At 40.2% G+C, this 24,470-nt stretch overlaps 2 protein-coding genes across 3 annotated transcripts in view; one reads left to right on the top strand and one right to left on the bottom strand.

Moving 5' to 3' along the window:
- LOC5507515 overlaps window positions 1-11,865 on the bottom strand; it is a 29,344-nt gene extending 17,479 nt beyond the window's left edge. The window contains exons 1-11 of one of the 2 annotated variants that reach the window (XM_032376163.2): window positions 11,651-11,865; window positions 9,379-9,520; window positions 5,077-5,230; window positions 4,596-4,724; window positions 3,696-4,286; window positions 3,387-3,516; window positions 3,109-3,275; window positions 2,517-2,747; window positions 1,373-2,008; window positions 1,136-1,291; window positions 457-777 (exon numbers count right to left, since the gene is read on the bottom strand). In XM_032376163.2, coding sequence (XP_032232054.2) covers window positions 457-777; window positions 1,136-1,291; window positions 1,373-2,008; window positions 2,517-2,747; window positions 3,109-3,275; window positions 3,387-3,516; window positions 3,696-4,286; window positions 4,596-4,724; window positions 5,077-5,230; window positions 9,379-9,495 — 2,632 coding nt within the window. In that variant the 5' untranslated portion in view covers window positions 9,496-9,520; window positions 11,651-11,865. The remainder of the gene's footprint in view (window positions 1-456; window positions 778-1,135; window positions 1,292-1,372; window positions 2,009-2,516; window positions 2,748-3,108; window positions 3,276-3,386; window positions 3,517-3,695; window positions 4,287-4,595; window positions 4,725-5,076; window positions 5,231-9,378; window positions 9,521-11,650) is intronic. The other variant, XM_032376162.2, reaches the window with a different exon arrangement.
- Window positions 11,866-11,993: 128 nt separating this feature from the next.
- Window positions 11,994-23,944, top strand: LOC5507503 (DNA repair and recombination protein RAD54-like). Its single transcript, XM_048725607.1, has 26 exons — window positions 11,994-12,198; window positions 12,414-12,494; window positions 13,324-13,440; window positions 13,580-13,640; window positions 14,113-14,248; window positions 14,355-14,374; window positions 14,526-14,575; window positions 14,661-14,738; window positions 14,815-14,862; window positions 14,995-15,010; window positions 15,109-15,161; window positions 15,270-15,363; window positions 15,577-15,701; window positions 15,924-16,005; window positions 16,512-16,580; window positions 17,718-17,824; window positions 18,059-18,098; window positions 18,187-18,219; window positions 18,413-18,583; window positions 19,760-19,870; window positions 20,213-20,336; window positions 20,736-20,814; window positions 21,337-21,492; window positions 21,824-21,847; window positions 22,105-22,268; window positions 22,913-23,944. Exons 1-26 carry the CDS (start codon window positions 12,196-12,198, stop codon window positions 23,109-23,111), a joined length of 2,241 nt encoding a protein of 746 aa, XP_048581564.1. The 5' UTR covers window positions 11,994-12,195; the 3' UTR covers window positions 23,112-23,944.
- The last annotated feature ends 526 nt before the right edge of the window (window positions 23,945-24,470 follow it).

The following is a 24,470-nucleotide window of genomic DNA, read 5'->3' as shown; positions in this document are numbered from 1 at the left end:
GGATCTGCCAATTCGTTCGACCAGAAAATTCGGTACTCCTTTTATTTGCACCTAAATTTATCCATCCATAATCAAAGGAAAAAGGATATATTTCCATGAAGACATACAGATACAGATATGAAGATATCTGATACAGATATACCTATTTTAAATGTTGCACCAGGAGAATCTGTGTCGTAACCCGAAGTGCATCATGGGTATCAAAAAAAAGCAAATAAGCGTAAATAAAAATAAAACAAGTATAGAAGATTTGTTAGCATTCTTGTTTGTGTTCCTCTAAACGTTAACACAGACCAGGATTCAACCAAGTCTACGTTACGCTTGAGACATTGCAGGTTACGATACATGAATTATTTGGTGAAATAGGTCGTTCGGTTATATGTATTTGAAAATATAAATATTATTTGGTTTATTCCTACCTAAGCAAAATAAAGGCTGCCTCTATTTGATTCCTACCTTGGCACTCTAGAGGTTGAACGCCAGCAAGGCGACACTTGACAGCAAATCCCGGTACCATCATGAACCGAGCCAGGAGAGGACGGGTATCGCTCATGTCCACCCACTCTATGTTACCAAAGTCAATATAAAACACTTGAATCTCAGCTTTAACCTGCATCTCCCTCACTGGCTCGAACATGTCATCACTATCCCTCCCTTCTGAAGTGATTCTGACATCACAAACATTTGCTCTGTACCAGCGGCCGTCTTCAGAGAATTTGGCGCAGCAGAATTCTCCAATCTCTAGCTGGTAGTCCATTGGCACATTGGAGTCAGGTCCTACAAATCAAAGACAACCATCGTTATCAATATTGCATGTCGATAAAAGGAAGTTGATTCGGAAATTCAAGGTCGCACTTGAAAATCTTGAAAATATGTTCTGTCTGCCAAACCATGACATGAAATTAAGGGATGTGGAGGATTGGAGTAGAAACTAACCTTTTCCTTTTAGCTATTGTAGAAATAAAGATATAGGTAAATTTCTGTTTGTTCTTGAGTATAAAGTCTAGGTAATTTTATTGAAACTACAGGATTTTGGAATATTTCATCAAGTGCTAAACTGTTTTCCTCGGTCACGCCGTCCTAGCGATCGTCATTGCCGCATCAAAGTCCATATAATTATTACTGGTGCTAGTACCTGAGTAATACTGCTGTAACTCATCCATGAGTATGTCCAACAAGCCCGCCTCAGGGGTAATGAGGTGCACATAGAACTCACTGGGTGTGGTCACCTCTGCCATCATCACCCGCAGACACATCTGCACCTGAGGCATCTCCAGTCCTTGTGGTGGTACTAGAAAAAAATGGCAGTAATCAAAAGTAGCACCATTATCACATCCTATATTGCAAACACTGTTCTGAATCAAGCACTTACTTTCCGAGAAACTGCTGCCATCCGGTGCTTGACGCATGGTTCCATCAATCTCCCAAGTCTTCTGTTCATATGAAGCAATCAGCACAGAAGAGCCACTTGGTTGCAGAGGCTGGTCAGCTGGTAGCATAGTTGAATTGTCATGGATAAGATTTGCCACTATCTGTGTTTTCTCTGAGTCATTTGGTAAAATTATGGTATCACCTTTATCCATTGAAAATTGTGTTACTGACTTTCGCAAAGTGTCTGGCTCTCCTGACACCGAGTGCTGCTGGGTTGAAACACCTTCTTCAGGCTTTGCCACACCTTCACTTACACCAGCCAGTGATTGCCTAGTCTCCTTATACCCTTCACTGGACATGGAATTTGGGCTCAAATCTGGACTATCACACGGTGTGGTTTGTTGGACAAGCTTTGCCATACCAGCATTGACCATTTGATGAGAGATACTGAACTGAAGACCAGGTAGTGTGTCTGGATTTCCTGATCCTTTGGACTTTGCTGCACTTGGAAGGTAGAGCTCTGCTATGAGTAGAGATCCACTGGGACCCTTGGTAGTAGACAGGTATGCTATAAGAGTGTTGCCAAATACTTTGTTCTTCAGCCAGTTGATGGCAGGCCCATCCCAGACAGAGTTACCTGGAAATAAATTATTTTTGAGTTCCTTATTAAAAAGGACATAATGTAGTCAGCCGATGGCACCTGGAAATAATCCATTAAGCTTCTTTTTGTGACCATTTTTGCAAACTCAAGACAAGGCTGTTATCTCGAAATGGTTATCTAATGATAACAATTTCCCAGATATGCGTATTTTGATGTAACAACAATTGAATTCAAAATCAAAAGCCTGCAAATGGAAAAAGTAACCTCATCTGAGCTCCCTTTTTGAAGGCTTTTTATACAACTGAAAATAGTCACAGGGTGAATAAGCAGGACACGTCTAGCTTGACTAAATGGTCTATAGGAGACTGGGGCAAGAAGTGGCAGGGGGCCTATTAACAATGACTGTCATGAAACAACAAATAAGAACTCTCTGCAAGTTTACGCACAATCTCTCAACCAAAAAAGGCAAGAACATTATTGAAGTTAACTTCCAAATAACAAAGAAAAATAAACAATGAGAACTTTTTAAACTCATGTCCCTTACTTTTCTGTGTTTTCTCAGGTGATCGTATAGGTTGTATCCCAGACAGTGCACAGCAAACAGCCTGACAAGGAAGGACCGTGAAGGCATCTGGAAGTGGTCTAAGTCTACTCAAAGGTAGCTTCTCTCTGTTGCCATCATCAACACACAATACTTCAACAGTCACTCCAGATAAGTCATCCAAGCTGCCTGTACTTGTTGTACTACTGGATGAGAGATAACGCCCACGGATATCTGAGATATTCAGAAGACATAAAAAGTACTCTACCTAAATGATCAAACAAACATGACCGACAGACTGACCGATAACCAAGCAACGATGGAAGACTGACTGACTGATTGGAAGACTGCAGGGCCATAATGGACCTGAACATACTGGGGAGGGAGGGGGGGATGATGCAGAGACATAGAAACATAAAAGACATAAAGAAAACTGGGAGTCCTTACTAGTCATTTCCTTATAATTCTAGAAAATAACTGGGAGGCACAAGCCCCCCGGCCCCTTTAGGGGTTATAGCAATGGACTAATGGACTGACAACAAAATGAACAGCTGTATGGTGACTTACAGTAATTGTTAAAGTGTACTACACATACCCATAACTTGCTGGACATCAGTGTCATCTGATTGGCTGATGGAAATAACTTGAACACGGTACCAAGTGTCATCTTCAGTGAACCTTGCACAGCAGAAATCCCCCACAGAGGGTGGTGTGGAGAGGCCACCTTTGTAGCCCCCTCTTGCTGCAGTGGCAAATTCCATGCTGATAAGTAAATGCTGAATATCAACAAATCACAGGTGCAAGACATTCAAACAACCAAATGGATTTGTATATTTTCACTGTTAACAGTTCTTTTTTACTGATGGCACTTACCACATTTTCTCCATAAGAAGGTCAAACTCTGTGTTTATGGGCTGAAGCCATAATTCCCATGGGCTTATAACCTCAGTAACTATAACCTTTAAGCTGGTACCATCAGCCAGTGGGTATGGCTTTAGATAGACTAGAAAAACAAAAAAAACATTACCAAAAGGTCTTATAAAGGTCCTATTTTCACGCCAATCATCTAGTATTTTAAATTAGAGATGTGTAGTCCACTTAAAAAAAAACAACTAGCGCACTGCTTTTTAGCAGCAAACACACGATGCTCTGGCTTTTGGTGGCACAATAACAACAACAAACCTTTCTGAACAGTTGCCTTGTGAGTAGCAGTGGCCACCTTGCGATCTCTAAATGTAGATGCAACAGGGGTTCTCTTGCCAAGTCTTTGAACCCTTGAATACACCTCAGCCTTGGACTTTGCTTGCTGGAAGCCTGGAGGATTTTTTCTTGGTATCAAGACAGCTTTTTCTTTAGGTTCTTCAGTCTGTCTTTGCTGTGACTGAGGGGATGAGCCTTTAGATGTTGGCTCTTTTACTGCACTTGTTTTCATAGACTTACTAGATGGAGATGTTCTCTTGCAAGAAGATTCTTCTCTGCTTGATGTAGATTTTCCTTGAATGGAACTGGATACAGACTTTTGTTTGAGGGCTGTTGAGAGCCCTTCTTCATTTGTGATGGACTTATGGTCATGATATTTAGTTGATGGTACTGTTATATTTCTACTTTCACTGGAGATTTCCTTCTCATTCTCATCTCGCACAACAAGATTATTTTCATCCTTCAAACTGGCATGCTCCTTTAAATTTGTGCTAGCCTTCTCTTTACTAGTAAATGGTTCTTTAACAGTTTTCTTAGATTCTTGGACTCCTTGAACCTTCCTCTTTGATTGATCTAAGAAGAAGCAAATAAAATGTTCTAATAGCACCCCTATTATCTTGTCGTCTCTAAGACATCTAGTCAAGGTCAGCCAAACCTTTCATTGTTGTATTCAAAATCTGATGACAAATTAGAAATTCATTTTTTGAAATTGCAATCCAGAACCAAAATTTTATACAAAGTGTTATTTACCAATTTTAATCGAAAATGTGGCAAAACTTCCCCATAGCAACAGATGCTTTCTTGCACCTGGTATTTCGCCAGGATGACAAAATGGCGGCTGAAAAAGAACCTTTAAATCATACAAAAGTAAGTCCTACTTACCATCTTTGGCTTTGGTTCCTGGTGAATTTTCTTCTTCTTTGCTGTCTCTATTGCCTTCACACTGTCTGGGTGTTTTATGGCCACTTGGTTCACACTCACCTTCAGCTACATCATCCTCATCACTTGAACCTGTAAGGAAATGCGAGCACAGATTTAAGACAACCATAGAAAGAAGGGTGGAAGATGAAATCTTACTCCCTAAAACAATCAAAAAGTCATCTGTTTTTAAACCTCACTAGACTCACATGAGGCCTCCAAGAGGGACTTATAACATTACGTATTAGAACATAGCTTTAGTTCATGTATGTATTTGTCCAAAGACAGTATGATAGCTATACAGGGCACAACCCCACAACTCAATAATAGGTTCCAATGCAAGGGTGTACATTATCTTATATTTATCAATTATGCTCAAACAGCATTTACATTATGCATGAGCTGTATTTAAAAGAAATTATAGAAAGACAATAAAACATTGCACCTGATTGCTCTTCTTCATTTGTAGACGACACCGAGTCACTCAGAAGTAGCAAAAAGTCTAGGCACTTTTCAAGATCCTGACTAACAGTTGAATACTTTGCAAAAAACTTCTTCCGATCTCTCTGAACAAGCAGATCTCTGGCAGGTTTGGTTGCCTGTTGATGGAATATATGCTGTTTATTGTCAAAGAACTTGAAAAAATAATAAATTTGATGATGGTTTATTTTAGCAGATTACCAATACCTGTACTGTACTCCTTACTTTCAAGTTATCTTTTTAAACTTTCTAAGAAGAATACAGTATAATGAAGAAAGTTTGAACTGCATTTGGATTTTAGAAAACAGCATAAAAAATGTTAATATTATTTAATAAATGCATGGTACCTATGATCTACATAAGGGCAGCTAAAAGAGGAGTTTGCAGTCAACAATGTTTGTAGTTGTTGCTTGCTATGCTTAATATAAGAATGCCACAGCACTGTAACAACAATATATGCAGGGTGATGTTTGTTCCCAAAATTGCTTGAATAAGCACTTAGTACTTTTTAAAAAAAAATTTCATGCCCCATACAAGGCAAGGCGCTCAATCAGAGAACGGCTTAATTGAGTGAGGTGCTTACTCAGGGAGTAGCTTAATTGAGTGAGGTGCTTACTCAGGGAGTAGCTTAATTGAGTGAGGTGCTTACTCAGGGAGTAGCTTAATTGAGTGAGGTGCTAACTCAGGGAGTAGCTTAATTGGGTGAGGTGCTAACTCAGGGAGTAGCTTAATTGCTTACTCAGGGAGTAGCTTAATTGAGTGAGGTGCTTACTAAGGGAGTAGCTTAATTGAGTGAGGTGCTTACTCAGGGAGTAGCTTAATTGAGTGAGGTGCTTATTCAGGGAGTAGCTTAATTGAGTGAGGTGCTTACTCAGGGAGTAGCTTAATTGAGTGAGGTGCTAACTCAGGGAGTAGCTTAATTGAGTGAGGTGCTAACTCAGGGAGTAGCTTAATTGAGTGAGGTGCTTACTCAGTTAGTAGCTTAATGGAGTGAGGTGCTTACTCAGGGAGTAGCTTAATTGGGTGAGGTGCTTACTCAGGGAGTAGCTTAATTGTGTGAGATGCTTACTCAGGGAGTAGCTTAATTGTGTGAGGTGCTTACTCAGGGAGTAGCTTAATTGAGTGAGGTGCTTACTCAGGGAGTAGCTTAATTGAGTGAGGTGCTTACTCAGGGAGTAGCTTAATTGAGTGAGGTGCTTATTCAGGGAGTAGCTTAATTGAGTGAGGTGCTTACTCAGGGAGTAGCTTAATTGAGTGAGGTGCTAACTCAGGGAGTAGCTTAATTGAGTGAGGTGCTAACTCAGGGAGTAGCTTAATTGAGTGAGGTGCTTACTCAGGGAGTAGCTTAATTGAGTGAGGTGCTTACTCAGGGAGTAGCTTAATTGAGTGAGGTGCTTACTCAGGGAGTAGCTTAATTGAGTGAGGTGCTTACTCAGGGAGTAGCTTAATTGAGTGAGGTGCTTACTCAGGGAGTAGCTTAATTGAGTGAGGTGCTTACTCAGGGAGTAGCTTAATTGGGTGAGGTGCTTACTCAGGGAGTAGCTTAATTGAGTGAGGTGCTAACTCAGGGAGTAGCTTAATTGGGTGAGGTGCTAACTCAGGGAGTAGCTTAATTGCTTACTCAGGGAGTAGCTTAATTGAGTGAGGTGCTTACTAAGGGAGTAGCTTAATTGAGTGAGGTGCTTACTCAGGGAGTAGCTTAATTGAGTGAGGTGCTAACTCAGGGAGTAGCTTAATTGAGTGAGGTGCTTATTCAGGGAGTAGCTTAATTGAGTGAGGTGCTTACTCAGGGAGTAGCTTAATTGAGTGAGGTGCTTACTCAGGGAGTAGCTTAATTGAGTGAGGTTCTAACTCAGGGAGTAGCTTAATTGAGTGAGGTGCTAACTCAGGGAGTAGCTTAATTGAGTGAGGTGCTAACTCAGGGAGTAGCTTAATTGAGTGAGGTGCTTATTCAGGGAGTAGCTTAATTGAGTGAGGTGCTTATTCAGGGAGTAGCTTAATTGAGTGAGGTGCTAACTCAGGGAGTAGCTTAATTGAGTGAGGTGCTAACTCAGTTAGTAGCATAATTGAGTGAGGTGCTTATTCAGGGAGTAGCTTAATTGAGTGAGGTGCTTATTCAGGGAGTAGCTTAATTGAGTGAGGTGCTTACTCAGGGAGTAGCTTAATTGAGTGAGGTTCTAACTCAGGGAGTAGCTTAATTGAGTGAGGTGCTAACTCAGGGAGTAGCTTAATTGAGTGAGGTGCTAACTCAGGGAGTAGCTTAATTGAGTGAGGTGCTAACTCAGGGAGTAGCTTAATTGAGTGAGGTGCTAACTCAGGGAGTAGCTTAATTGAGTGAGGTGCTTACTCAGGGAGTAGCTTAATTGTGTGAGGTGCTTACTCGGGGAGTAGCTTAATTGGGTGAGGTGCTTACTCCGGGAGTAGCTTAATTGAGTGAGGTGCTTACTCAGGGAGTAGCTTAATTGAGTGAGGTGCTTACTCAGGGAGTAGCTTAATGGAGTGAAGTGCTTACTCAGGGAGTAGCATAATTGAGTGAGGTGCTTACTCAGTTAGTAGCTTAATTGAGTGAGGTGCTTACTCAGGGAGTAGCTTAATTGAGTGAGGTGCTTACTCAGGGAGTAGCTTAATTGAGTGAGGTGCTTACTCAGGGAGTAGCTTAATTGAGTGAGGTGCTTACTCAGGGAGTAGCATAATTGAGTGAGGTGCTTACTCAGGGAGTAGCTTAATTGAGTGAGGTGCTTACTCAGGGAGTAGCTTAATTGAGTGAGGTGCTTACTCAGGGAGTAGCTTAATTGAGTGAGGTGCTTACTCAGGGAGTAGCTTAATTGAGTGAGGTGCTTACTAAGGGAGTAGCTTAATTGAGTGAGGTGCTTACTCAGGGAGTAGCTTAATTGAGTGAGGTGCTTATTCAGGGAGTAGCTTAATTGAGTGAGGTGCTTACTCAGGGAGTAGCTTAATTGAGTGAGGTGCTAACTCAGGGAGTAGCTTAATGGAGTGAGGTGCTTACTCAGGGAGTAGCTTAATTGAGTGAGGTGCTTACTCAGGGAGTAGCTTAATTGAGTGAGGTGCTTACTCAGGGAGTAGCTTAATTGAGTGAGGTGCTTACTCAGGGAGTAGCTTAATTGAGTGAGGTGCTTACTCAGGGAGTAGCTTAATTGAGTGAGGTGCTTACTCAGGGAGTAGCTTAATTGTGTGAGGTGCTTACTCAGGGAGTAGCTTAATTGGGTGAGGTGCTTACTCCGGGAGTAGCTTAATTGAGTGAGGTGCTTACTCAGGGAGTAGCTTAATTGAGTGAGGTGCTTACTCAGGGAGTAGCTTAATGGAGTGAAGTGCTTACTCAGGGAGTAGCATAATTGAGTGAGGTGCTTACTCAGTTAGTAGCTTAATTGAGTGAGGTGCTTACTCAGGGAGTAGCTTAATTGAGTGAGGTGCTTACTCAGGGAGTAGCTTAATTGGGTGAGGCACTTATTTGGGGAAGGTGCTTATTCAAACGATTACAGTTTTAATCAGATGGAAGCAGTTTCTCAGAAAAGTAAGTGCTGATTCAGGACAATGTAGGAGATCTAGGTACTATTTAAAAAACCAAAAGGAGGAGTGTTTTCGTGGATCTAAAATCCTGAGGGCGAAGTCCAACTGGTTAAGCAAAATGACCCAAGGTAAGTACTGTACATATAAAGTTGTCAGTGTTTATACTGTTTCATTCAGGTCTTAGATTATTCTGACTTTCTTTATTCTCAGGTTGAACATAATCATGCGAGTCAAAACTGGTCAAAGACAGCGTGACGACAGCTTAGAAAATCTACTGGATGCAACATTATATAACCCTTCATGACGTCCTGATAGCTTTATATGTTTCATGTTTGTTAGTCTGTCATTGTTTTTCTATTATACCCCAATATTTCCCTGGAGATGATTTCAATTCCCTCCCCGTGCTTTAGATTTGTTGGGTATATTCCTAGGTATAAAGCCTATTCATGTGTCTGAAGAATGACATCCGATTTGTCAACATGCTTATTGAATATTGATGAGTGTTTTAAAGATGTGGTAATGTTTTAGGTAATGATGATCCCAGGGTACCTGGGATTGACATAGAGCACAGATAAAAAGCAGTTAAAAAATGTATAAAATCTTCTTTTATCAAGCAATGGATTTGTATGTGTAAAACAAAATGTGTGTTTATGTAAAAAAAAATAACGACTCCAATCAGAATAGAGGGGGCAAGCCCCCCCACCCTGCCTCTCCCTGTCTTGTATCAAGTGTTACTCACATTTTCAACGGTATCATTTAGAACTTGTCTGATATAATCTGATTGTTCTTTAATGCTTTCAAGTTTTTCATTCAACCTTTTCCTGGCGTCATCTAAGGGGTTCTTTTTGGGTGCCATGATGAGACCTCAAACATCTGCAAAGCTAGTAGAAACAAATTTTATTGAGTTCAGAGACTAACAAGACATAAAGTTTCAACAAGTCATGAAAGCTGAGTTGTGAAAGAGTATAAATATGGCTGAATGACTATGCAATATTGATTTCATATAATTTTTACCACGCGCTCTAGATAAGGCAGATTGGTACTTAATTTTAGAAGAACCATCCACTTCTAGATCTGTCAACTCTCCCAGATAAACCGGGAGTCTCCAGGTTTTGAAGCAAATCTCCAAGTCTCCAGGTTAAATGCTAAACCTCCAGGTTAAGTAATACTCTTGGAGACTCTGAGTTGTAATAATTGCCTGAAAACTTTGTGATGTTTTGAAAGCACAACATGTGAGTTTTTTATTTTTTTATTTTTTTTTGCGAAACATCAAGAGACCGACGCCAGACAGGTAAAGTAAGATCGTAATAGAAATAGAGAATATATCAGCTGAGTTGATTGGTTAGTTATAAGCCAATATGTGTATCGTCTCATAGGTCATGCACGTGAAGTAGCATATTGGTTCTTTCCTAAAAGCCAGTCACTGTAAACAAATTCATTATTGATGCAAACATTTTATTCACCAAATGAGTAAAATCGACTTTTTGCACTGCAACAGCAATTCGTAAAACTCCCCTTGTTTTCCAGTAGCATTGAGGCTTTCCTACATTTTTACACTTATTTTGTCCTTTGGATTAGCTGAGGCATAGACAAATGATTCCACAGCCTTGAGGGGATAAAAAAAGTTGTTGGAACCAACAGAGCAAAACGGGTTGGAATTCAATTAGGGCTACGACAATTCGTTCAATGGCCGATCAGACAATTTCATCTCATTGGGGGAGGGGCTGGAGTTGTCACTTTCTCCATATTTTCTAGATCCCCTGATATATAAACGCCAGTCTTTTCTCTTTATTTCACTGGGCTGGCATATCCACAAAAGGAAATAATTAAATGGTGAAAGAGAGATGGCCATTAGGGTCCAGGGGGAGGTATTCTTTAAAAATTTTTGTACAGGGATGCTCCGCCCATACTTTGGACCCCTTTTATATAGTGAATTAAAAAAGGTGCCTCAATAAAACGTTTAACACAAGTACACTCTTTAAATCTTATAGTGAATTTGTGAAATGATCAGAATTTTCTGGCAACATATTGAAACATATTTGATAAAAAAATAGTCGCTGAAATCTACAAAACCTGGTTCCATTCAAGTTTTACAAGGTAATAATATTGACCATTTTATAGTGAAAATCGTGAATTTGATATCTTTTTATATAGTAAAATAATCGCAAATTGCAACCCTTTTGTATAGTTAGAACATCAAACGGACCCCTTTCGGGTGTAGCATCCCCGTATAGTCAACATGATAGAGTAGCCCTTCCCCCCTCCTAGTGTCCAATGGCTTTGAAGAAAATCAATATAATAAACAACAACAGGAAACAAATTTGCTCTTTTATAAAAAATGTGTATACTGTAAATGATCTAATAAATGCCCTTTTCATCCAAAGGGGGCATTCAATATATAGGAGGTGTTTATTTGAGAGAGGCGCACTTGACAAACTATGAAAATATAATAAACCCAAGTGCAGTGGAGCTCTAGTCTCAGTCAGGATTATAATAGGCCTGTGTAGCAAGCATTTTTTTGACATTAAGCAAGTCTCACCCAGTAAAAGCCAAACTACTATGCCGTTTGTTTTTAAGCAGGGAGGGAGAGTAGGGGGGGGGGAGGCATTAAATAGAGGGGAGCGTTTATTAGAGAGGGGCATTCATTTCAAACTTGTAAGCTTAGGGGAACGTTCTTTAGATAGGGGCGCGTTTTTTGGATCATTTACGATAATATGGTAAAGTAAAACAGTTTGCATTGTTATTAAAGTTGTAGCAAAATAGATTAGCATAACCCTAATAAAACAATGCATTATCCTGTGTGTCTATTTTTAGGCCTGAAGTCATGTATACCACAGAAACCAAACAAAACCCTTTTTATGTTCCCTGACTCCCCCCCCCCCCCCCCCCAATCCCCCCACGCACCCGGACCCCCTCGAAGAAGTCTCCAGGTTTTAGAAATGTTTGGGTTGACAGGTACTGTATGCAATACATTACCACAGAGTAAGAAGTGCATTAAAACAAATGCTTACCCAAAATAAGCTCTACATATCACTTCACCCTCTATGATTTCTGAATGACGGTAATCTTGGCTGATTCAGTAGTTCCAGGACGTCTAAGCACCGTCAAGTTGTTGTTGTGAACAGCGCACATGGAGCACTAGCCAAGCGACCAGGCGATGGTAAACAGACCACAGGAGACCCAAAGGCATACAGATCGTTTTGGAAAGAAAAATAAATATTCAGATAAAAAGTCGACTAAAAATTGTACGTCTTAGTTCTTTCTTTTTCTGAAACGAAGTAATAGTCTAGTTCTTTCTCCATTTTTTTTTTTAAATAAGCCTACATTTATGTATCTATTATTTATCCCATAGTGCCTCAAAGATTGAGAAAGACTGGAACTAGTGTCACACAAGATGGCGACCGTGTTTCCGTTTTAGGCGCGAGATTTGAGGTTTGATAGATGATAAGGATTACAAAACGGCATACTTCTAACTTGCTCTGTTAGTTTCCGCTTGTGTTTTTGTGTATCTTTGAGTGCAGTTACAAATGGACTGATAATATAGTCTACTCGCACGATGGTAAGTGATTGTTATGATGTTATTTTCGCACGATCTTTGCTTCCACCAATGTCTTCATGATGATTTCGTTATATCGCTTTGTTCTCTTTGTTCTCTTTTAATCCTCTCCATTAATTTGACCAAATAGTTACCGTTGATGTGTACAATGTCCCGTCACAAATAAGCCATTTTACACTGTTGCATTGATGTAACATTCAATGTTTGAATCTCCAAAGAGAAGATCATGTGCACCAAGTCAGTTAATGAAAAGAAAGCAAAATGATGAAGATGCATGCAGCAACAGCAGACCAAGACAGGTATTGGAAGAATATCAGCATACCTTAGATTTTTAAGTGGTTTCCATTTCTTCACCATTTCACTTTGTTAGAGAAATAGACAGGGGTTCCCTGTCTCAATCCATACGTGCACACCTGTTTTGTCAAACTTGATTGCTGTTATATCAAACTTGATTGTCATTTTTTATATAAACTCAAATGCATTAGACTTGGCATTGATTCAGACAATATTGAGTGATCAGTAAGTTGCAAGAAGTTGACGTTAACATATGAAGTTGTCAGCGGAATTACTGTTATACAAACAAAATCTGATGAGACTTGATTTGGTGCAACAAAAGCTCAACATTTGAATTGGTATCATGCCTTTGTCTTGCAGTATAATGGCACAGCTGTTTCCATTATGTTGCCCTACTTAATTGCCTTAGACATCAAACTCCCCTGTAACCAGGTTTGGCAGGGCGTTTATAAATCACAGGCCTATTGGCTGGTTTTGGTTATAGGATATTTTCAACCTTCACTTGTCTCGTGTGGTATTTCTGTAATACTCATCTAAAATAAGATAAATAAGATAGATCCCGTCCCCCTACCCTGCAAGACCGTGGGCTTATATCATGGCTTGTGTTTAATTAGCACTCGCAAACGTTTAATAAGCAGTAATTTAATTAGCACTCGCAAACATTGACAGCTACTCGACCGATCTCTAGTGCCTCGCTAGGTCATCTCAGAGCACCTAATCGGCATGGGGGCTTCACCGAAAGCTCATCAACTAATTGCTTGTAGTTTCATGTTGAAATTTGAACATTCCTGAAAGGCCTGATAATGTTTTAATTTGTGAACTGATCGGTTGCAGAAAATCAAGTTGGAAGCCGAGCCACCCTCCAGCCAGTTCTTGTCGCCTTACAGAAAGCCCCTATCACCTCTGCCAAGCCATGCAAATGGGGGCACATCAGGGAAGATCTCAGCCCATGTAAGACATTGGAATGATTGTATTAGCCTGAATTTGGCATTGAATGTGAGAAATTGCAAAATAAATGCTTGTAGGGAAGCAATAAGCTGTAAGTTTACTCCTTAATGTACTGTACTAGCTAATGCTTTGTTGCTTACAGGAGGCACTCATCCGCAGTTTATTGTCAAAGCCGTTCAAAGTTCCAATCCCAAACTACAAAGGTAGGCTAGATTCCACGGTCATCAGGGCCATTTGTTAGAAAACCTTCAAGGTTAAAATGTAACCCTCCAAAAATAAAGAATATTGTATTGTATTGCATCACATCCAAATCAAGTGCTAGATGCATTAAAAAGATGCAAAATAGAAATGTCTCATCTGCCTTGGCATTAGGTGAATATACAGTATTCAAGATAAATGCCTTGTAACCACTCCAAGCAACCAAAATCCATAGGTTTACATGGTTGTCTTTGTTACCAGGGCTCAATGTTAATAATAGTATGTGTGCAAGTACTTTGGTTTCTTCAACCAAGAAAAGCTTGGCTGTATAACAGCTTAATGATACTACAATAATACTACTTTCTTTTTTTTTCATCCCAACTGCTATTGTGTCTGCAGCTTAGATAACCACCAGTTTATGGATTTATATTTTGATCATTATCTCATTTATCTTATTTACATATGTGGATTTTCCAGGATCATCATTAAGTAGGGGACTGGGTCTGAGAAGAAAGGGTCCCCGGCGCTCCCTGCACGACCCATATGAAGAAGATGCCCTTGTGTTATATGAACCTCCACCACTAACTGCTCAACAGCAGCTTTCCATGGACATGTGAGTTTATTATTGACATTAAAAATGGTTTGCAAACTCATTAAAAAAGCTCAACTTTTTGTTAACATTTTTTTTCTTATTTATTTCTGTTTTATTTTCCTTTTAGTGAAAAGCAAGAAGTTCATGGTATAGTAGCTTTTTTAATGTTGTGTATTTTAAATGATATACAGTAAATACCCTGTTTGGACTCTCACTACACTAACTGTGTATTTTAAATGATATACAGTACATACTCTGTTTGGACTCTCACTACACTAACTTTTCTTTCCTTGTACAGTGGTTGTAGATCCATTGTTATGCAAAGTCCTGAGACCTCATCAAAGAGAGGTAACATCTGCCTTTAAGTTTTCTACCCCAGATTGCATTCATTCCAGAAAATCTAAAAGTTATGCTGATGTGTGTTTTCTGTTAGGGAGTCAAGTTTTTGTACGACTGTACAACAGGAGCTAGAATACAAGGAAGCTACGGCTGCATCATGGCAGATGAAATGGTATAGTACTTGATGCTTGTTACAATTGTTTCAATCAAGTTTGTGTCCATTCACTATTAATTTTTGCTGCATCCAGGGCCTTGGGAAGACACTCCAATGCATCACACTCGTTTGGACATTATTGGTAAAAAAACGGATTAAAGTACACTATTTTGACTTTTATATTAATTAGAAAATGCTTTTATATTGATATAAAAGCGTTTTATATTGATGGTGTATTCAGTAGACTTATTTTGAGTTTAATTCTACTTTCCAGCGCCAAGGACCAAGTGGTAAGTATAAAATTCTGTACCTATGTCTACTTATATGTAGAGAGTTTGCTGTCTTTTGGCATTTTTTTTTGTTTTTCAATCTTTGATTCACTCAATAGCACAACCAATCGTCAGCAAAGTCATCATTGTCGCACCCTCCAGTCTTGTAAAGGTGAAGTTAATTACTTAGCTTTTTTGTATTTAGTGTTTAGTTATGTGCTTGCTGAATTCTGATAAAATAATAAAAAATAATGTTGTATTTGCTGTTTTCTACTTGAAGAATTGGTACAATGAGCTCAGCAAGTGGCTGGGAAATCGAATTAATGCCTTGGCCATAGACTCTGGCAGCAAAGATGAGATTGACAGAAACCTTGGTAAGATACCACTAAACAAATCAAAATTGTATTATCATGATTTACAAACAATACAAAGTGTTTTTTTTTATGAGAGTGAGTAACCTTTTTAAACTAATACATGGCCTTAAAATGTTATGGATACTAGTGGGCACTTTTACTTGAAGTATTTTGTTCAAGGCCTTGACAGATAATTTACACTTAATGTTCCAGTGACTCAAGCTTTTTTTTCAGAGCGCTATATGTCACAGCAAGGTAGCCGTACCCCAACACCTGTGCTCATTATATCGTATGAGACATTTCGCCTCCATGCGGCTGCCTTGCACAATGGCTCAGTTGGTCTTGTTATCTGTGATGAGGTATGTAACATCTTAGGCTCAATTTCCAGGCTCTTTTCTGTGAGCACGAAATCCATCTGGACCCCTCTACCCTACCGCTCCGCTCCATAATGCTGACGTACTTTTGACGCCTTGGGTTCCCAGGATAACAAGAAGTCTGTTTCCCACTGCCCTCCATTAATCTGTATCTTTACTGATGTTACTAGGTTTGATAACATTTTCCCACTGCTGCCTGTATTATAGGGTCACCGGCTGAAGAATCTAGAGAGTCAAACTTACCAAGCTCTGAACAAGCTGAACGCTACCCGACGTGTTCTCCTGTCAGGTATGGTTCGTGCAAAGTCTATGGCTACTTAAATAACTCTTCCAAAACTAAACTTCCAGCAAGCAATCCAAGGATACGTACTTGCATTCATAGTGCTTGCGATAATGTTGATGTTGACAAAGCTAGATTCATTTTGGATTAGTTGCTTTTCATCTATATGAGTCAAATAAATTTTACAGAACAATTGTGAATCATACTGGGTCAAACCTGTTAGGAAAAACTCGATTCTCACAGTACGCTTGCCTCCTCCACAGGCATCGCTTTGCCCAGAATGCAGCAGAAAAGAAACACAGGCGCTCGGGATTCCTGTGGTGATGCGTCGGGTCTTTTTCCGCTTTTGGCATTGTCCCCTCCCCCCCTTAACAAAGAGATTTGTCGACCACAGGAATCCCGAGTCTCGGTTTCTAACGTTCAGAGACGCCTGCGGAGGAGGCTAACAGTACTCGAGGTCATACGGGTTTCCCTGCTTACTTTTTAGGGGTCTTGATTGCAATTCCGTCTTTCAGGTACACCTATTCAGAATGACCTACTTGAGTATTTCAGCCTGGTTCATTTTGTCAACCAAGGAATACTAGGTATGTGAGATATCTACAGCACGTTTGCCTTACCTTCTACTTCCACGTTGTGGCATTAACCCTTAATGAGATATTTATAATATAATATAATATGATAATTGTGGTTTTGTAACACCCGTAATAAAGGCTTATGGTCACGAGGGAAGTACGAGGAGGAAAGCTGAAAAGCTGAAACAAGCGGAGAAGGAAGAGACGGAACGGTTTCTTTTTTCCTCCTTCGCTAGCGTCTCCTTTGCCCTGACTGTCAAATGCGGAGAAGGAAGAGACGGAACGGTTTCTTTTTTTTCCTCCTTCGCTAGCGTCTCCTTTGCCCTGATTGTCAAATGCGGAGAAAGAAGAGACGGAACGGTTTCTTTTTTTTCCTCCTTCGCTAGCGTCTCCTTTGCCCTGATTGTCAAATGCGGAGAAGGAAGAGAGGGAACGGTTTCTTTTTTTTCCTCCTTCGCTAGCGTCTCCTTTGCCCTGATTGTCAAATGCGGAGAAGGAAGAGAGGGAACGGTTTCTTTTTTTTCCTCCTTCGCTAGCGTCTCCTTTGCCCTGACTGTCAAATGCGGAGAAGGAAGAGAGGGAACGGTTTCTTTTTTTTCCTCCTTCGCTAGCGTCTCCTTTGCCCTGACTGTCAAATGCGGAGAAGGAAGAGACGGAACGGTTTCTTTTTTCCTCCTTCGCTAGCGTCTCCTTTGCCCTGACTGTCAAATGCGGAGAAGGAAGAGACGGAACGGTTTCTTTTTTTTCCTCCTTCGCTAGCGTCTCCTTTGCCCTGATTGTCAAATGCGGAGAAGGAAGAGAGGGAACGGTTTCTTTTTTTTCCTCCTTCGCTAGCGTCTCCTTTGCCCTGACTGTCAAATGCGGAGAAGGAAGAGAGGGAACGGTTTCTTTTTTTTTCCTCCTTCGCTAGCGTCTCCTTTGCCCTGATTGTCAAATGCGGTGAAGGAAGAGACGGAACGGTTTCTTTTTTTTCCTCCTTCGCTAGCGTCTCCTTTGCCCTGATTGTCAAATGCGGAGTATACACCTTGTCTTCCAGTTCTTCTCCGTCTTCTTTGCTAGTTTTTAGGGGTCTCCTGTTGAGAGGTAACACTTTACTCTGGACAGCCATGATTATGTTTCTGATGGTTGGTTATGGCTCTCTATATGTAGGAACTGTATCCGAGTTCAAGCGTAAGTTCGAGACGCCGATTTTACGCGGACGAGATGCAGATGCGACAGATGCTGAGCACAAAAAAGGCATCGAGCGACTTACAGAGGTATATGGTGTATTTGATAACTTGGACAGATTTATCTTTCCGACAATCGATAAGGTTGAAGAAACAATACCGGCACGTTCAGGTAGAACACACAAACATAATTTTCAGAAAATCATTTAAAAATTATGTTGGCATGGTCATCTTTTACAAATGCGTCTTGAAAAGAAGAACCAGTTGTATCGTCTTTTAAGGAACTATTGAAGTCTTTAACTCATGGTTTGTGTTCTGTCTTAGTTGGCTTCGCTTGTGAACAAGTGCATCATCCGACGTACAGGTTTGGGCGATTTATTGCTACATTGCCATTATGCCGCATTGTTTTTCACATGGTGATTTCTGAACATTGTTTCTTTGTTTGTTTTCAGCGGTAATTTTATCAAAGTACTTACCCATCAAAGGTGAGGGTTATAATAAGTCAATTGCAGGGACAATCAGTCGTAATCATATGGTAATGGATGTGATATTCGTATTGGTTGATAGCGACTTAGGTGGCACAAAAGCGAAATTTTTAAAGATTTTGTTTAAGCTATGCAGTTTCTGTTTTCGCGAAGTCTTTAATCGTACAGTTCTTTTGTACCTCTTCATTTGCAGTGGAGCAAGTGGTTTGCTGCCGCCTAACACCTCTCCAGACGGCCATTTACAAGCGCCTTATCCACTCTAAAGCCCTCAAGATTAAGTTAGCTGAAGGATCAAAAGGCAAACCTGGCGGAGTGAGCACCTCTTCATTGGGCTTCATCACGAGCCTCAAGAAACTGTGCAATCGTAAGTACAGGGCTTCTGGAATTACGCGCTTGTGCGGAAGCGCGTAATTTGGCTTTCTCCGCGTAATCCACAACTTTCCGCGTAATCCCGCGTAATTTGGCTAAATTTTGAAAGACAAAACATTTAAGTGCACAGCTTATGTGTTCTTTTAGGGTTCTTACATCTATTTCTTGTAAAAAAAAGAGAGATATTATTCGTAAGAGTGCGATATTTCGAACTGAATTTTGAAAACAAATAAAATGACTAGGCGTTCTTTGCTAAACCGCGAAGGCCAAGGACTAATAATAAAATACCTTTTTTAATTGGCTGGTGGCTAGGAGCCAATGAAAACTCGCCTAAGATATTTTCGCGCAAAAAAATAAATAAACTTTTCAAATTATTTCGTGCTTTCCTTCGGTACAAAATGTAGTTTGTGCTTAACAGTCGATATTCCGTGTAATTTAGCGCGTAATTCAGTCAAGAATGCCGCAAACTTTTGATTTAAAAAAAAAATGTATTGCAAAATCCCGCGTAATTTAGCGCGTAATGATTGATTTTCCGCGTAATTTAGCAAAGAATCCCGCGTAATTTTGAGTTTTTTTTTCGCGTAATTCCAGAAGCCCTGTAAGTATGTTCGCACCCACGAGACAACACGCAGCAATGATTTCAACGTACAGCAACTTTTACAGTATCGTGTAATTATAAGTCTGGCAATCTTAAGTATACGTCTGTATAACGAGAGAACATGCCACTATCAATACAGAGTGACGGAAACTGTAATTGGACGTATATCTCTATTATGATACAATATGGCTCTGTTTCTTGCCATTTCCATTGAAGAAAACGGCGGCGGAAAATGGTTTTTGAATAGTAATGGTATTAATGATATTTTACTTTCGAATCCGTTGTATGGCCACCCGCGTTTTCAAAACACGATTTGTTTTGGTTTCCTGTTCTGAGCCAATCAGAGTCTCGCTTTGTGCACTTCCCTGGCTATCCTCTGGACGAAAACCAGACAGTGTCGCGACAGAAAGCCAGGCAACTGCACTAGGCGAGAGATGGCAAGAATCTGATTGGCTTAGAATAATTTGACTGGCGGAACAGAAAATTCCAAAAGACAAAAGCAAATCGATGTTTTGAAAATGTTGCGTCGAGATACAACGGATTCCACAGTAAAGTTACCAATCTTTGTTGTAGACCCTGAGCTGATCTACGAGAAAGCACAGATGGAAGACGAAGGCTTTGAGGGAGTACTTGAGATGTTCCCACAAAAGTTCGACCTAAAAAATGTGCAGCCTGAACTATCAGGTCAGTTGTGTCCACGAGATAGTAGAAGTTGTAGGGTGCTCTCTTTGCATTACTCTGAAAAGGGTTAGAGGTATAGTGAAGTGATGAAATGACGTATGCAGTACTCTGAAGGGGGTTCGAGGTATAGAAAAGTGCTGGAATTTAGCATGTATTACTCTAAAGAGGGTATAAGAGGTAAAAAATAAATAAATATAAAAAGAAAAGCTGGAATTACATTTTTATCTGTGAGAGGTAAAAGATACATTGGAGCCCGATCTGAGGACACCTTAATCAATGAGGACAGCTTGTATGTTCATCAATGAGTGTTAAACTTTCTGATTTCCATTGTGCCTACTTTCTTAGGCAAGATGCAAGTGTTAGACTACATATTGGCCGTCACCAAGGCAACAAGCGACGATAAAGTAGTGCTTGTATCAAACTACACGCAGACACTAGACCTGTTTGAGAAACTTTGCAGACAAAGAAGGTGCGCTTCACGATATGCCATTATCCACCTATTTCAAAAATATTGAACATACTAAATTATGCAAGGAAATCTCGAAATAATCTAAAAACAAAGTTTCGTATTTTATTAACCAAATCCATTCGGAGATATCGTAAAATCTTTCCCATATCTGCCGTTTGAGACGGAGGCTTTCCTACCCTTGGTATTTTGGTAGAATGACAAGATGGCGGTTTACAGAGAAGACTCTTTTAATCGCTGTAAAGTATAGCTTTGTAGTATATTTAATTAAGAGCCCGTCCCGCGATTTTACGCCTGCACAATACCGAGTCATTCAAAGAATCCATTTTCATCGGCTAATTCAAGCAAGTAACCAAGATAGTTCCAGTCAATATTAAAGTGTCCTTGAATCTCTTTCTCAAGGTACCAGCATGTTCGCCTGGATGGGAGCATGTCCATCAAGAAGAGACAAAAGATAGTGGACCGATTCAACGACCCAAAGGTTCGTCAGCCTTTGTAAAGATTCCTTTGCTTTGACGTGCCTATAAGTACACCATGAATGCAGTCTAGTCCCAGGCGTTCCTCCCGGTTTTCCTGTCCTTTAAGATGAACCATGGGAAGCTTGGTGTATTGGACAAGCTCATAACAGCAACAGGGAAACCGAGCAGAAACCCTCTGTTTGATGCAATATTATATTTGCTGTTTTTAGGAAACATAAGCAAACAGGTTTCTGAACACGACGGACGACAACCGGAATTTTAAGTTTTAATTGTTGTATTTTTTTCTCCAACCCAATGAAAGAAGATGTATCTGTTCTATAACGCAATGAAGGAATATGTATCTGTTTCATAACGCATATGGAATCTGCTAGAGACGCGATAGCGTTTAACGCAAAACCCCACTACATTCAGTTGCTGTCCGTCGTCCAGGAACGTTTTAGTTCCCTATTAATGTGTTGTCACTTGTTTACTTAAGTTCCCTATTAATCTGTTGTCACTAAAGTTCCCTATTAATGTGTTGTCAGGGCGGGGATTTTATCTTTATGCTGAGTAGTAAAGCTGGTGGATGTGGTTTGAACTTGATCGGCGCCAATCGACTTGTCATGTTTGACCCTGATTGGAACCCCGCTAACGACGACCAGGCCATGGCTCGCGTATGGCGCGACGGACAGAAGAAAAAGGCAAGTTATCGCCGCTAATCTTGTCATTTGTATTTCTGGAACGCCTAGCATCATTAACCTTTTTAGGTTTGTCTCCCTAACGCTCAAAAACCCTCTTTTACGTGAACGGATTACAAGTTGTTTAAATGCTGAGACTAATAAAAACATCTTTTGAATAATGTTACGTAAAAGAGCTACACCACAAAGTTTTGGTTACTAAGTTTTTCTGATCTTTAGCTTAAGACAATCATATAATTTTAAGAAATGTTATTAACATTGTAAAACATAGCGCAGATAGGTCACTAGTGATTGCATGATAAGATGTTAAACATTTTTTGATCTTCTGCTTCAGGTGTTTATTTATCGTCTTCTTTCGGTAAGTTGTTCCTTTTGATAAAGAAAATGCTTGCTTTTAATAATTAAGCTATAACGAACTGAGCAGGGTTCCTAGAAAGCAGGTTAACGCTAACCCAGGGTTAAATGCCCTTTTTATCAAATCAAATGTCAATATAACCATATTTATCCCTGGGTTAGTGATAACCTGCTTTCTAGGAAACGGCTCCTGGTATCGTTTTATTTGCTAAAGAAAATTCCACAACTATTTTTTTTCTCTAATTGTTAAAACTGGTTCAGACGGGTACGATAGAGGAGAAGATTTTCCAGAGGCAGGCGCACAAGAAGGCCCTCAGCAGCTGCGTCGTCGATGAGGAAGAGAACGTGGAAAAGCACTTTTCGGTGGAGCAGCTAAGAGACCTATTCAGGCTCAACGAGGAGACCCTTAGTGACACGCACGACAAGTAAGCGACACCTGCCAATCAAGGCTTTAGCGTTGCTTTGGGAATGTTAGAAAACAAACACGTTTCTGAACGAAAAACGTTAATCGGAAGTAGTGGTTTTCTTTGTGTGTTTTACGCTTTTAACACAGTCCGCAGATTCAATATGTAAGCCTGCGCGATAGATTAGATCATGGTTAGTCTTCTTTCATTGTGTTGGAGCAAAAACATTGCATAGAAGGAAAACGTTGAACTTCTGGTTACCGTCTTTAACGTTCTCTAATACAATGCTAGATATGGCAAAAAATATCTTACCTATTGGCTGATTTACTTAGCCAACAACATGTCTAAACAAAATGTATAATTTTATTGTCCTTCGAATTTCAGCAAAGTGTGATAGAAGTGTAGTTTTTTCGTGAGCCACGTTAAACTCAGCAATGTGTCATTTGAGGAGATTTGGAGACTATAGCTAAATATTTGTGGTTAACCTGGTCATCTGCTTGATATATTGGAAACATAGAAAGTTTCATTCCTTAGCGTGTCGCAAAAAACATAAACTAGAAGCAAACTGATCATAACATTAAGTGTATTTCTCGTTTCCAACTTGATGTACCTTCCATGTATACTTCAAAGGTAATCCTCATATTTGATATTACCCTGCTTGCTAGATTCAAATGTCGACGGTGTGTGAACAACATCCAGGCGCACCCTCCCCCTCAAGGGACGGATTGTACGGCTAACCTATCTCTGTGGAATCACTGTGCGAGCAGCAAAGGACTGGAGGACACATTCCTCAAGGGGGCGTGGAGCAGCGGTATTAGCTTCGTGTTCCACCAGAAGTCACACGAGAAGCAGCTAGGGTTGTAACTTCAGAGTAACGGCATCAGTCCTGGGTAGCACTAAAATATTGTTACAAGCCGCGTTCTGGCTGCAATTGCTCGGTTAAGGACCAGATATAAATGAAAAATAAAAGCATGACTCTGGAACACGCCCCATGATTTCCATTTATTTGAGACGTCGCTCGAATAGATTTTCCACTTACCTCTGTCACGCCAGGCAAGTATCAGTGAAGGTGGCTGAAGCAGGAAAATGCAAAACGATTACCAAAGACCAAGAGCACTACATGCGATGTCTCGCTGAATACAGCAGGGGTTCAACGTATAGACTATCTTATCCATGTCTCTCGCAGGCGAGACGCCCGATGCGCTACAGAAAGTCTGGGCAAATGCTGAGCTAGCCAAAGAGGTTTCTGTTCTTAGCGTTGGTGGCTGCGTGGGAGCCGTACATATCCCATTTCTATCTGCAAAGGCCAAACACTTTTGTACACCTGATAAGAAAGCGACTATTTATACCACTGTTTTCAGGATTTCAAGAAAACAGCGACCAGAGAGAGAATCGGCGCTACTTTGGAGTTTATCAGAAGTGTGTCTGAAAGCGGTGACAAGTGAAGATTGCGAATAAAGAATCGATTTCAACTGTTTACCATCTACAAATACCATACACACTAAAATGGAATATTTGTAGACAGATTTTCCGGCAACCGTCCCTAGTTTAGCTCAGGCAGCAAATAAAACCGTTGTTGGCACCAAAAAAACCTTGGATGGCGTCAGTTTATAACAGCATAATTGAACAAAAAGAAATATTTTTGTGAGGGGGATGTCTGTAAAAAGAAAAGTATCAAATAAACGATGAGATAAAAATTTGAACAAAGCATTCTAATAGTGAAATTAATCCAAAAAATCTATACGCTGCCTCCCCCTCCTCTTTCTCGAAAAAAAAAAAAAACAAACAACAACCACACTGGCTACTTACATTATGCTCTTTCTAGCCTTGGTAAAATACTCAGTCACTAGCAGATCATTTAGGGACGGAACATTAGAAATTTGATGGGGAGCTGTAGGTGAAAAATACTCAGTCACTAGCAGATCATTTAGGGACGGAACATTAGAAATTTGATGGGGAGCTGTAGGTGAAAAATACTCAGTCACTAGCAGATCATTTAGGGACGGAACATTAGAAATTTGATGGGGGGCTGTAGGTGAAAAATACTCAGTCACTAGCAGATCATTAAGGGACGGAACATTAGAAATTTGATGGGGGGCTGTAGATGAAAAATACTCAGTCACTAGCAGATCATTTAGGGACGGAACATTAGAAATTTGATGGGGGGCTGTAGGTGAAAAATACTCAGTCACTAGCAGATCATTTAGGGACGGAACATTAGAA

Source organism: Nematostella vectensis, chromosome 1 (genome assembly GCF_932526225.1).
Source record: "Nematostella vectensis chromosome 1, jaNemVect1.1, whole genome shotgun sequence".
NCBI lineage: Eukaryota > Metazoa > Cnidaria > Anthozoa > Actiniaria > Edwardsiidae > Nematostella > Nematostella vectensis.
The sequence above is the reverse complement of the archived record's forward strand: the minus strand, read 5'-3'. Positions and strand labels throughout refer to the sequence as shown.

Excerpts from the sequence above, each read along its gene's own strand:
- LOC5507503 (XM_048725607.1), top strand. Across the intron at positions 12,495-13,323 it reads GCAACAGCAGACCAAGACAG|AAAATCAAGTTGGAAGCCGA; the intron begins GTATTGGAAGAA and ends GATCGGTTGCAG. Across the intron at positions 20,815-21,336 it reads ACCGATTCAACGACCCAAAG|GGCGGGGATTTTATCTTTAT; the intron begins GTTCGTCAGCCT and ends ATGTGTTGTCAG.